General features: G+C 42.1%; 1 protein-coding gene across 3 annotated transcripts in view; it reads left to right on the top strand.

Annotated features, from left to right (window-relative positions):
• Positions 1–13,214, top strand: part of LOC121288856 (FYN-binding protein 1) — a 110,359-nt gene that overhangs the window by 38,653 nt on the left and 58,492 nt on the right. For all 3 annotated transcript variants that reach the window (XM_041207653.1, XM_041207652.1, XM_041207651.1), the window contains exons 8-10: positions 4,369–4,426; positions 10,499–10,576; positions 10,712–10,740. In XM_041207653.1, coding sequence (XP_041063587.1) covers positions 4,369–4,426; positions 10,499–10,576; positions 10,712–10,740 — 165 coding nt within the window. The remainder of the gene's footprint in view (positions 1–4,368; positions 4,427–10,498; positions 10,577–10,711; positions 10,741–13,214) is intronic.

Below are 13,214 nucleotides of genomic sequence, written 5' to 3'. Positions count from 1 at the left end.
CCAGGCATACTTATCATCTGATAAAAACAAAAAACTGCGGATGCTGGAAATCCAAAACAAAAACAGAATTACCTGGAAAAAATCAGCAGTTCTGGCAGCATCAGCAGAGAAGAAAAGAGGGGGGCCACCTTAAACCAGCTTATATTTCACCCCTTTCCTAAGATTCACTCAGTTCTGTTGAAGGGTCATGAGGACTCGAAACGTCAACTCTTTTCTTCTCCGCCGATGCTGCCAGATACTTAGCATCTGGCCCGCAGGAGTCCTGATGCACTCTCCCCATCTCTATCCATGCAGGACAAACTGGCTCACAACAGGAGAGAAAGGTCATAGACAGGTTGAAGGGATGCCGGAGATCAAAGTTCTGACAGAAATTCGAAAACAGCCATTCAGCTGGCCGGCGATGACCAGGACCGGTCCTGTATTGATGGTGAGGTCGGCGCTGCTCTACCAAGTGAGGATCCAGCAGTGCAACATCCATCAGACAACCATGCGCTGAGTGATGTGTCCTCTTTCACAGGCCACTGCCATGCACTAATTATCTCTCCTCTCTTTCGCAGGCACATCTGCCAAACAGCCGATAGAGTCCATGACCCAGGGCCTCCAATCAAGCACTGAAGAAACCTCTGAAGAGGAATCTGAAGGCACCCTCCCTGAAGTCCCATCATAGCACTCATCCACACTCGCCACCAGCGCAGAGACACACACCTCGGTGGGACCTAGCTTTAGAGTAGCCTTGGGATCATAATCTGGTGAGCACATCGCAGTTTCTGATCCACAGCAGGCAGAGGCAGGGCATTCCCAGGTTCATGGCACTTGGAGGATTGTTGGAGGCCAGGACGTTGCTGAGTCCGAGTCAGATGATGAGCCTCTGGACTCAGTCTTGCCACTGTTGCTGGAGCTGCAAAGGCAAGATAGGGAATAACAGGAAGGGATGTCCGCTGCACTCCTCAGATCGCAAGGAATGATGAAGGAGTCCACCCGTCTTCAGGCTGAGGTGATAGTGCGGGCATTGCAATGAACCAAGGTCAACACTGGTAGGATGGTGGCCATCATGGAGACCTTGGTCCAGGACGTCACTCCTGCTTAACTCCATCGCCATAGTTGGCCTCCAACAATGTGTACAACGGTGGGCAGCTCGATATCACCCCAGCTAACCCTTCCGCTTACAGAGTCAGCCAGGGGCCCTCAGGCACTCATCAGGAGGAGGATCAGCAGTTTCACGCTCCGGGGCCGTCCACCCAGGTGACTTTTGGAGTGACCGGCCCATCCGAATCCTATCTTCTTGTGAACTCCATAGATCCAGTTTCACAGGCTGAGGAGAGTGCCACTGCCACACAGCAGGACCTTGAAAGCAGGCCGGGGTCCTCCAAGTCTCAGCCCTCCAGAGGACACCCGCCAAAGTCATCACAGACAGGGCGTCGCAGTCGGTAGGCTGCCTCCACCTCTGCTGTGGATGTCCGGGGAGCACCAAGACACAGCAGCAGGGTTAGAAAAGATAGGCCACGGGTGTTGATCGCTTGTACGTACTGTACACTATTGTCAATCAACTCCTAAGAAAACCTGTGGCTTCTTGTTCTGATGAGCAGTCTTCTTGTCACTCGGATGTGAAACCTTTCTGCACAAGATAAAAGGCAGGTGCCTCAGTCACGCTCTCCTCCATCTTCTATGGTCTCTGTAGGCCGTCAGGCACGCAGCTAGGTCACTGGGATCCATGACGTGGGCAGCATGAAAGAGAGATAGATGTGGTTATCGTGGCTGCATTTAGCACCTTTCCTGGCCCTGTGTGACCAGCTATTAATGCTTCCCGGAGAGTGCTGGTCACCCCTCGGATGGCCAGAAATGAGTGCGCTGCATGGCTGCCCTGTCAACCTGTGACATGGGGGACACTGGTCCAAACCAGGATGCTGAGATTGCAAGGGGCTGTGAATGCCTCCAGCAGTGACAGCTACAGAGCCAGCGTTGGCGAGGAAATTGTATAGCATGTGCAATCCAACTGCTCCATGGTCGAATAAAGTGGTGGTGGACTTGAAGTCTGTGTTGGGGGACAGGGGTAAAGCATGGAGGGCTTGCTGGCCCTTTGGTGCCTCTGTGTTGCTTACATGGGTGGGCAGGCTAGAAGCCTGACCCCAATCATATCACTGTGGCTGCGCCTGATCTGTCTTAGTTGCAGAGGCGTGGTCAGTTTATACAGGTGTCCCTAGTGCATGGTCACTGCCTCGCTTACCCTGCCCCCCATGTCGCTTGCCTGTGCACAGGATGCAGCACCAGGGCAGCATTTGACCCCCTCAACAGTTGCCTCTGGGGCCAGGCACCATACCACCACCACCACCACCACCCTCCCACCCCCCGTCGTGTCCCTGAGGCCTGTAAACAACAGGCAAACTGTGGAGAACGCTGCTGCTCACTCACCTCGGTTCCCCCAAAGTGAAGGCTGCCAAGTGCACGTTGGCTGTGTGCTGTTGTGAAACACATCATCATGCATTCCCACAGACGGACAATATGGCGGGGTTTAAATGGCCTTTTAATTATATGCTAATGTATTACAATTAGCTCCCCACCAACCGATGACAGGAAACATAGCCTGCCGTCAGTGGGCTGAGCGTATGATCGAAACCTGCCTTCATGCTGTCGTGAAGCAGGTCGCACCATATTTTCCATGCCTGCCCCTATCACACCCACCACCAGTGGGCTCAGAGAATTCCGCCCAAAGTATGGGAAAGAAAAATGGGATTCAGAGAGAAAGAGAGATAAGAAACAACAGAAAATGTAACTTAAAAAAAAATCTCCAGTAATAATTAAATTATTCTGGAATGAGACTCCATGCTTTTAAATTTTCAGTATCAGGGAGGTCGTTAGGCAGTAATTATGAAAATATGGAATTAAAAAGTCTGATGATGACCACAAAACCATTGCCAATCTGTTGTAAAAACCCGTTCACTAATTCTGCTGTCCTTCCCTGGTCTGGCCTATATGTGACTCCAATGTGGTTGACTATTAAATGCCCTCTGCACAAGGGCAATAAATGCTGGCCCAGCCAGTGATGCCCACATGAAAATTTTTTTTAAAAAATCACTTACATCTGAATGCATCAGTCCTAACTGGTGTAGGTAAGTACAGCAACTACATGTCCTTTTTGTGCTGAGTCTATCAGTAAGGTGCACACTGTGGGAGAAGCAGGATAACTCGGATTATGATGTCCCTTAGGGAAGGAAATCTGTCTTCCTTACCCAGTCTACCCAGTGACTCCAGACCAATAGCAATATAGTTGATCCTTAACTACCTTCTGAAATGACCATTCAATTGTAACTAACTGCTATGACAAAGGACTGAGTGATTCAAGTAGTTGGCTCACCGCCATCTTCTCAAGAAAAAATAGAGATGGACTAATGTTGATTTGCCAACGACACCCATAACCTAGGAATGAATATAACAATAAACTTATGGAATTCTGTGTTTAAATTCCAGAAGTTGCTTTTCAGTTTACTTCACAGTAATGATGAATGCTGTTAGCCTCACTTTTATTCTCAATACAAAACCTGCACCAATGTGTAATTCTCATGAGCAAATCCAAATCACACAATGGTAACAACCAAAGGGATTTCCATCCTTTTGGCTTTGTTAGCACTATTTATCATGCAGGAGTACTTACCAAGACTCCAGGAAATTCTTTCCTGGTGAACTGAAAGCCATAGCAAAAACATATAATCTAAAAGCTACGAAATATCTTGAATTCAGGAGTGGTTAAATGCTCATTGTCAAAACATTGCCGTTTACCATCAACTCATGTAACAAATTTGTTAAAGGATTATGCTAGGGGAATGCAGACCTGTTGCTGTGTTTCCTGTAGGTGAGTTTGTGACAAATTAGCTCATTTGAATAATTATACAACTGTTAAACTGGATGTGAATAAATTCTGTTATAGAAAGCACCATTGTAATAATGTTCTTTTAACTGTTTAGCCTGGTGAAATATATACATCAAACATGCAGCATTCCTATTTAGTCATAGAAGTTCTTGCCTGTCCAGTTTCTGAAGTGTATGTTTCATTGTTTTTGATGAATATTATGCGGTTAAGGTTTAATATCTACAATGAAAATTGTTCAAAGATCATATGTTGCTGTAATCATTCAGATAACTCTAATAAGAACGCTCATAAGTTAGTAACAGAGCAATCCTTATAATGGGAAAGTTGAGATCTATTTTTAAGTAAGGCTCTTTATTCTAATGCAGACTGTACTCCCATAATTGCATTTTAATAGGCATTCTGTGTTGTGAATTTATTGGAATTGAATTTCATTAAGGCTAATTCAAAAATAATTTGCTTAATCTGCACATTCTGTTGGATTTTTTTTGCACAAATAAATTAAGATTGTGGACAACCATATGAAACAAAGGATGCCAAAAAAGAATCAGAGAGAAAAAACAGGTCAGTGTTCAAGGTTCAGTTGACTATCTAACCTGAGCAAAATCTGATGCAAGTTGTCATTATGCCTCCTAGAGGATAGTTAAAAATCTGTCTTCAAGAACAATGATCTTGCCAAATATTTTAAGTTATACAGGGTTAGTTGAGCTTGGTTGCTTTGTTACTTCTATTCCAGTGCAGTGATCATTATTCACTTGTTCTTTAGGAGAATCATTCCCCCCTCTTCCTGCCTCTCACATTACGCATTTTAAAAAAACGCTTAAGAACATATATTACAGTACTTTCTGAACTAATAAAACTTATATTATAAACCCTCAAATAATTGTTTTAATCACTTATTTTCTCTACATATTACTATTTATTTCTATTAGATAAATATTTCCTAAAATAAAATCAGATGTACTAGGAGCTCTTCTTTGACATTGATTATGACAAATCCTGGTGCAAAAGGGTTAATGGGATGTGGAAATGAGGGAGGGTTCATATCTCCATTGAGAAGCCCTGGAATTATGTTTAGTAAGAGACCTCTGCAGACAGTGAAATAAATGTTTTTTGACTGATTCCTGTAAAATAAGTAACCTTTTCCTTACCTACTTAAATAAGGTAAGAATACTCCGCTACAAAAATAGAAATACCTGGAAAAACTCAGCAGGCCGGGCAGCATCGGCGGAGAAAAAAAGAGTTGACGCTTCAAGTCCTCATGACACTTCAGCAGAACTGAGTAATATTAGGAGAGGGTGAAATATAAGCTGGTTTAAGGGGGTGGGGGAGAGTAGTGGGGGGGGGTGGTTGGTTGTAGGGACAAGCAAGCAGTGATAAGAGCAGATAATCAAAAGATGTCACAGACAAAAGAACAAAGAGGTGTTGAAGGTGGTGATATTATCTAAACGAATGTGCTAATTAAGAATGGATGGCAGGACACCCAAGGTACAGCTCTAGTGGGAGTGGGGTGGAAAGACTAACAAGGCATAAAAAGCATAGATTTAAAAATAATGGAAATAGGTGGGAAAAGAAAAATCTGTATAAATTATTGGAAAAAACAAAAGGAAGGGGGAAGAAATGGAAAGAGGGTGGGGATGGAGGAGGGAGTTCAATATCTAAAGTTGTTGAATTCAATATTCAGTCCGGAAGGCTGTAAAGTGCCTAGTCGGAAGATGAGGTGCTGTTCCTCCAATTTGCGTTGGGCTTCACTGGAACAATGCAGCAAACCAAGGACAGACATGTGGGCAAAAGAGCAGGGTGGAGTGTTAAAATGGCAAGCGACAGGGAGGTTTGGGTCTTTCTTGCGGACAGACCTGATTAGTTTTTCAACCCCACCCCCACTAGAGCTGTACCTTGGGTGTTCTGCCATCCATTCTTAATTAGCACATTTGTTTAGATAATATCACCACCTTCAACACCTCTTTGCTCTTTTGACTCTGACATCTTTTGATTATCTGCTCCTATCACTGCTTGCTTGTCCCTACAACCACCCCCCCCCCCACCCAAACCTTAAACCAGCTTATATTTCACCCCTCTCCTATTATTACTCTGTTCTGCTGAAGGGTCATGAGGACTTGAAACGTCAACTCTTTTCTTCACCTCCAATGTTGCCTGACCTGCTGAGTTTTTCCAGGTAATTCTGTTTTTGTTTTGGATTTCCAGCATCCGCAGTTTTTTGTTTTTATAAGAATACTCCGCTGTCTGAGGATGTCTCTTGCTGCAGGTTGAGAAATAATTTTCTTTTGCACATACTGTAGTCACATCAATAAATCTGTGCATATAGTATTGGAGAGCAGCTCTTTATCATTGATCAGTTTAGAGGGGTTACTTTTTTCTGGCAAGGAAAAAGAAATGTACTATACTTTAGTAGAAATTGTACTAATTTGCACAATTTCTTCTTTACCGCATATCTTCAAAACTACTTGGTTACTCAAAAGGTTCAGACTAATTAAACATGGTTCAATTCAGGTGTTTAGTTTAGAACTTCCCTCCAGACTTAAAGGTACAGTCTTTCCAGAATTTCTGGGGGTTTTTTTGCTTGTTTGTTTCAAAGTTCTGAGTGGAACATAAATAGCAAACACAGTTGGTTTAACCATTTAGAATTCATTACAAAATATTAAAATTAAACAACACTATAGAGTAGATTTCTGTCTTTCCCCCAGATTCACCATAGGCAGTAGCTGATCACATGTCCATTTTGGAGCATGTCCCATTTTCATTCCATTCAATTCAATAGAATGAAAATATAGAGGGGTTCTAGAAAGGGTGGGTAAATCCATGTTTCTAAGTGCACAGTTTTATTTGTCACGTGTGCAACCTGGATTTCATTTTTTTTTAAAACTGTTTAATATAGTAATTTGCTATGTTTTTTCAGCAAGGTACCCCTGAAAAAAAATGTGCAGGTGACCATTTAACTTTGATATTTTATACAAAATCCAAATTCCAGTAACCTACAATAACCCTAAAAATAATTTCCCAGGGAGTTTTTGACTTCAGAAATATACCATTGAGGTTTGAAGGATAGGTGAGGTTGACAAACAGCAAGTCCTGGCATATTCTGTGAATGACCAGTCCTGTCAACCTTTTCACTTTTTAAGATGAATAATTTTCCTGTGTGTTTTTGAGGCCTGCGCTAAACTAATGAACAAAAATGTAGCTGGAGTGTAGTCATCTGGAATAAATTCTGTAACAAATTGGAATGCATTACAAAATATAGAGATTATTCTCATTGCTAGAATCCATACTCAGATATCCAAGTCAATTTTATGCAATTTATTATGTTGTAAAATGTTCAAGTTATTTTAGAATCTTTATTTTAAACTTATTAGGAGGCTGAAAGAGAAAAGCGCAGATCAAAATGTTGAGCATTTTGAATCATTTGGTCATTTGATTTATTCCTTTTTGAATAAAATTCTCATACAAGCCCATTGGAACTAATAACCTTGCATATAATACATTAGGGAAAAATCTCAATCAGCTGGAAATGCAATAATGGAAGCAAACCATAAGACTAACAGAAAATAAGTGTGTAGAAAGACTATCGAGAATTTTTAATTATACTTGCAGATCCTTAAAAATGTAATGTTTAACAGTAGGAGTCAAATGCTATGTATTATGAATTATGTATTACAGGACCATTATTTACAGTGGCAAAGTTAAATACTGTTTTTATTATGTGATATTTTGGAATTAAAACAGGTTATTTTCAGAATGAAATCCTGTTAAAACTATTCACCAATGGTCCTGATTTTATTATAAGTCTCTTAAGTGTATCTTTAATTATTTAGTGGCAGAGAGATGAAGAGAGGGGACAAAATGGATTGAATATTTAACTGAAAGTGGAAGAAATAGACATAGTGATATGAGTGAGGGTGTGGTAGGAAGGAAAAGGAGTAGTGGGAGGGGGCGGGGTAAAAGTGGTGGAACAAAAATGTAATGGAGGAAACATGGGAATTGGGGAACGGAGTCACTGAGTGCCCCATTTTTCCTGAATCCACCACCATTTGTAGCTCTTTGTTCCACCATGCCACATTACCCAACACCCCCCCCCCCCCATAGTAAAGGTAACAGAAAAGACAAGCAAGCAAAAAGAATTAGAGGAACACACAGAAAAGTGAAAAATAGAGGGATGGAAATAGAAAAAGGGGAAGAAATAACACAAAGATGTCAAAAATAGTAAGAGACAAACCATGGGTAGAAATTGGGTCCTACTTTACCAATTTTTCTAACATGGAACAGTGGCAAAAAGCACCTATTTTTCAGTGTTGTCTCTCATGCCCCAGTGGCACTTAAAACACATCTAACACTGTATTAGGAGGCCACTTAAATGGGCATTGACCATTGGCCATTGACCATTGACCCCCCCTAGCATATGTTAGTTATCAGTGTACCACCTGTTTAAGAACCTTCACTGGAAATTTGACAGGACTGAATGGAGCATGTGCCGAGCAAGCTCAGTTTTATTAGGTGCTTCAGCAACCTAACCAGTAGTCTGTAAAGGGGCCATTGGGGTCTGCTATCCAACCCCCCCCCCCCCCCTACTTTCCAGGACTTAGCTGAGGGCTGCCCCCACCACACCCACCCACCAACCCAGAAATCAGTGAGCAAGCTGTCTCTGGATAAATAATTGATGTCTGCAATTCTGCAGAAGTATACCCAATTTGGAATGAGCCTCAACCCTCTGATTCTGGAACATCCCAGAATATCATTTACTTAAAATGGATTTGTTCAGTCACTGTAGATCAGTAGTCCTGATGTTATCCATACACTTCCTATTTCTTTTGGGATTCTAGGTGTAATGGTGCAGGAGTGTGAAGAGAAGACATTGCTTGAGATACTCTGGCTATAATTGGATAGTGAGACCAAGAAAAAGTAGTACCACTGAGCTAGATAATGGAGGACAGCATTCGAGGAATATGGTGTGGTTAGCCTTGTCAGAAATAGAAGCAGGAGTAGACCATACAGCTCTTCGAGCCTGTTCCACCATTCAATAAGACATGGTTGTTTACTTCAGCTACACCTTCCCACTTTATGTTTATATCCTTTGACAGATTTTTGAATACTATCTCAGACTTGATTGCACTCAAGGGAGGGAGGTAGTGGCCCAGTGGTATTGTCACTGAATTAGTATTCCTGAGACCCAAGGTAAGCTCTGGGGACCCAGGTTCACATCCCACCACAGCAAATCTGGAATTAAAAGACTGATGATAACCACAAAACCATTGCCAATTGTCGTAAAAATCCATCTGGTTCACTAGTGTCCTTTAGCGAAGGAAAACTACTGTTCATACCTGACTGCAGACCCACAGCAATTTGACTGAATCTTAAATGCCCTCTGAAAAAGGGCAATTAGGGATGGGCAATAAATGCTGGCCTAGCCAGTGACACCCACATCCCATAAACAAATTTTTTTTAAAAAAAGCTCTCTGAGTCAGAGAATGTCAAGGTTCTCACCCATTTGTGAAAATAAATTTCTCCTCATCTCAGTCTAAATTGGCTGATCCCTTCTTCTGAGATTGTGACCCCGAGTTCTAGAGTCCCCAGCATCTAATCTGTGGAGCCCCCTTAAGAATTTTGTTTCAATTAGATCACCTCATTACTCTTAAATCTTGAGAATGCAGGTTTAGCCTACTCGATCCTTCCTCTTTGGACACCCCCCACTTCCCACAAATCAATCTGGTGAATCTTTATATCTGCCTTAAAGGAGTGCAATATCCTTCCTTAGGTAAGGAGACCAGACTTATTTGTAGTACTCCAGGTGTGGTCTCACCAAGGCCTTATCCAATTGCAGTAAAATTACTTTGCTCTTGTACCTGTCTTTGTAGTAAAAGCTTTCCTACTTGTTTGGTATACCTTCATGTTAACTTTCTCTGATTCATGTATCATAAAGGGTGCAGCGAGGTCGAGAAAGATGAGGAGAAAAAGTGCACCACAATTACAGAGGAGTTAGTTTGTAGCTTTTATTTAGTTGTTCAATGCTGTGGCAAGGGGAGAGACCTGATTGTAGAGTTTCAAGCATAGAGTTGTGGGAAACATGGGCACAGATCTGGGAAAGAGAAAAAAGAACTTGCATTTATATAATGCCTTTTTGTAACCACAGGACATTCCAAGGCACTTTACAGCCAATGAAGTACTTTTGTAGTGGTCACTGTTGTAGGAAATGAGGCGGTCAATTTGCAAATAGCAAGTTCCCATAAACTGCAGCAACATGATAATGACCAGATAATCTGGTTTTGTGATGTAGATTGAGGGGTAAATATTGCCTCGACATCAGGGATAACTCCTACTTCTTTGAAATACTGCCATTGGATCTTTAATGTCCGCTCAGAGGGACAAAAGGAATGATGATGCAAGGAAAAGGGAGAATGGCAAAGAAACAAATGATGGGCCTAGAGTAGGTGTAAATGTCAACAGCAGAACCACTACCAGCACCCGTTCAGTTCAGTTTTACTCATAAATCAAATGAGTTTACACAAAAGAAAATTTAAACAAGTGTGTTACCCATTTAGAAGGAGATTCAGGTTGAAATTATGTAGACATGATGGTATGGCAAATCTTTATAAAAAATATGTTGATTTACATTTCATTTTACAGTAACAGTGCAAATAAGATGAATCATTTGACAAAAATCTTATACAAAGGAAAAGAAAAGAAAAGAAAGGGGCATGAAAGGTAAAATTGACATTGTTTTATATATTAAATAATTGGACTTACTGCAGTCTTTTTTAAGGACTTAGAATTAACATACTTTTTCAAGTTTCAAGAAACCACCTTGCTTTAACATATTTTTAAATTATTTTTCTGCAGTCCATCACATATCCTGCAATCTGAGTTTGGTAAGATTTATATTTTGATATTTTGTGAAATTTTTAATGCCAGCATTTTATTTTGATTCTTTTTTCCCTTGTAAAAGGATACCATGGGATCTGTAATTTGGTTCTGGTATAATGCAAGATGAGATAGTTTAGATTGTTGATAGCACATAGTGCATGTTTGCTAAGAAGAGAATTGAAGGTGGGTTATTCAGTCCCAGCAACTGTTAAAGGATGTTGACTATCCTTAAAGAAGTGCATGCTGAGATCCAGTAACCCAGAGGTTATGTTGCTGGACTAGTAATCCAGAGGCCTAGATTACTGATCTGGAGGCTTACAACAATCTAAACAATTTGTATGTCACATTTAATGTAAAGATATGCCCCAGGGTGCTTCACAGGAGCATTATAAAACAAAATATGACACCAAACCACATGAGAAACTGGGCCAGATGACCAATGATCAAACAGGAAGATTTTAGGTTGTGTCATAGGAGTAAAGTGAGTTAGAAAAGTGGTGAAGTGTATGGAGGGAATTCTAGAGTTTGAGGCCTAGGCAACTGAAGGTGCATCCACCAAGACTGGGAATAAACAAGAGGCCAGAATTAGAGGAGTGCAGATAACATGGAGGGTTGTGGGACTGGAGGAGATTAAAGATGGGGAGCAGCAGGACCATGAGAATTTTAAAATCAAGACATTGCTTGATCAAGAACCATTGAAAGACAGCAAGCACATGGTTGATAGGGGAATGGGACCTGGTGCGAGTTAAGACATGGGCAGCTGAGTTTCGGATGACTTCAAGTTTACAGAGGGTAGAATATGGGAGACCGGCCAGAAGTGCATTGGAATAGTTGAGTTTAGAGATAATGAAAGCAGCAAATGAGATGAGGCAGGGTTGAAGAAGGCCACTGTTATGTAAAAAGGGGATCTTAGTGATGGTACAGACATTGGGTCGGAAACACATTTTGGATTTAAATGTGACACTAAGGTTTCAAACAGACTGGCATAATTTCAGACTGATGCCAGGGAGAGGGATGGTGTCGGAAGGCAACAGAGTTTGGACTGAGGACTGAAAACAATTCTTCAAGTCTTCCTAATATTCAATTGGAGGAAATTTCTGCTCATCCAATACTGCAAGTTGATAGTTTAGCAACAGTCATCATGTGAAAATGAATGCTGTGTATTTGGATGATTCTACTGAGAGGTAGCCTGTAGATGATAAATAGGAGGGTGTCTATGATAGATCCTTATGGAATACCAGAGGTAACGGTGCGGGAAAAAAGCAGTAAGAGAAGCCATTGAAAGTGATTCTCTGGCTATATTAGATCGATAAGAATGGAGCCACATGACAGTGGAGGCGCGATGGAGGAGGATGGTGTGGTCAACTGTGTCAAAGGCTGCAGACAGGCCGAGAAGGATAAAAAGGGAAAGTTTACCTTTGTTATAGTCACATAGGGAGTCATTTGTGACTTGGATCAAAGCAGTTTTGATACTGATGAGGTTGAAGCATTCACAACAATCTTCAGCCAGGAGTACCAAGTGGATAATCCACCCCAGCCTCCTGCTGAGGTCCCCAGCATCACAGATGCCAGTCTTCAGCCAATTCGTTTCCCTCCACATGATATCAAGAAATGGCTGAAGGCACTGGATACCGCAAAGGCTATGGGGCCTGGCAATATTCTGGAAATAGTCCCAAAGACTTGTGCTCCAGAACTTCCCGCACCCCCAGCCAAGCTGTTCCAGTACAGCTATAACACTGGCATCTACCTGGCAATGTGGAAAATTGCCCAGGTATATCCTGTACACAAAAAGCAGGACAAATCAACCTGGCCAATTACTGTCCCATCAGTCTATTCTTGATTATCAGTAAAGTGATGGAAGGGGTCACCAAAAGTGCTGTCAGGCAGCCCTTGCTTAGCAATAACCTGCTGTCTGACACTCAGTTTGGGTTCCGCCAGGGCCACTCAGCCCCTGATCTCATTACAGCCTTGTTCAAACATGGACAGAAGAGCCAAACTCCAGAGGTGAGGTGAGAGTGACTACCCTTGACATCAAGGGAGAACTTGACCAAGTATGGCATCAAGGCGTCCTGGAAAACTGGAGTCAGTGGGAATTGGCAGGGGGGAACTCTCCACTGGTTAGAGTCATACCTAGCACAAAGGAAGGTGGTTGTATTTGTTGGAAGTCAATCAACTCAGTTTTATGACATCATTGCAGGAGTTCCTCACGGTGGTGTCCTCAGCCCAACCATCTTCAGCTTCATCAATGACCTTCCCTCCATCATAATGTCAGAAGTGGGGATGTTCGCTGATGATTGCACAATGTTCAACACCATTCGCAACGCCTCAGAAACTGAAGCAGTCCATGTCCAAATGTAGCAAGACCTGGACATATCCAGGCTTGGGCTGACAACTGGCAAGTGACATTTACGCCACACAAATGCCAGGCAATGACCATCTTCAACAAATGAGAATCTAATCATCACCCCTTGACATTCAA

This window comes from Carcharodon carcharias, chromosome 16, assembly GCF_017639515.1.
Source record: "Carcharodon carcharias isolate sCarCar2 chromosome 16, sCarCar2.pri, whole genome shotgun sequence".
Lineage (NCBI taxonomy): Eukaryota > Metazoa > Chordata > Chondrichthyes > Lamniformes > Lamnidae > Carcharodon > Carcharodon carcharias.
This window is presented reverse-complemented; position numbering and strand designations above follow the sequence as displayed.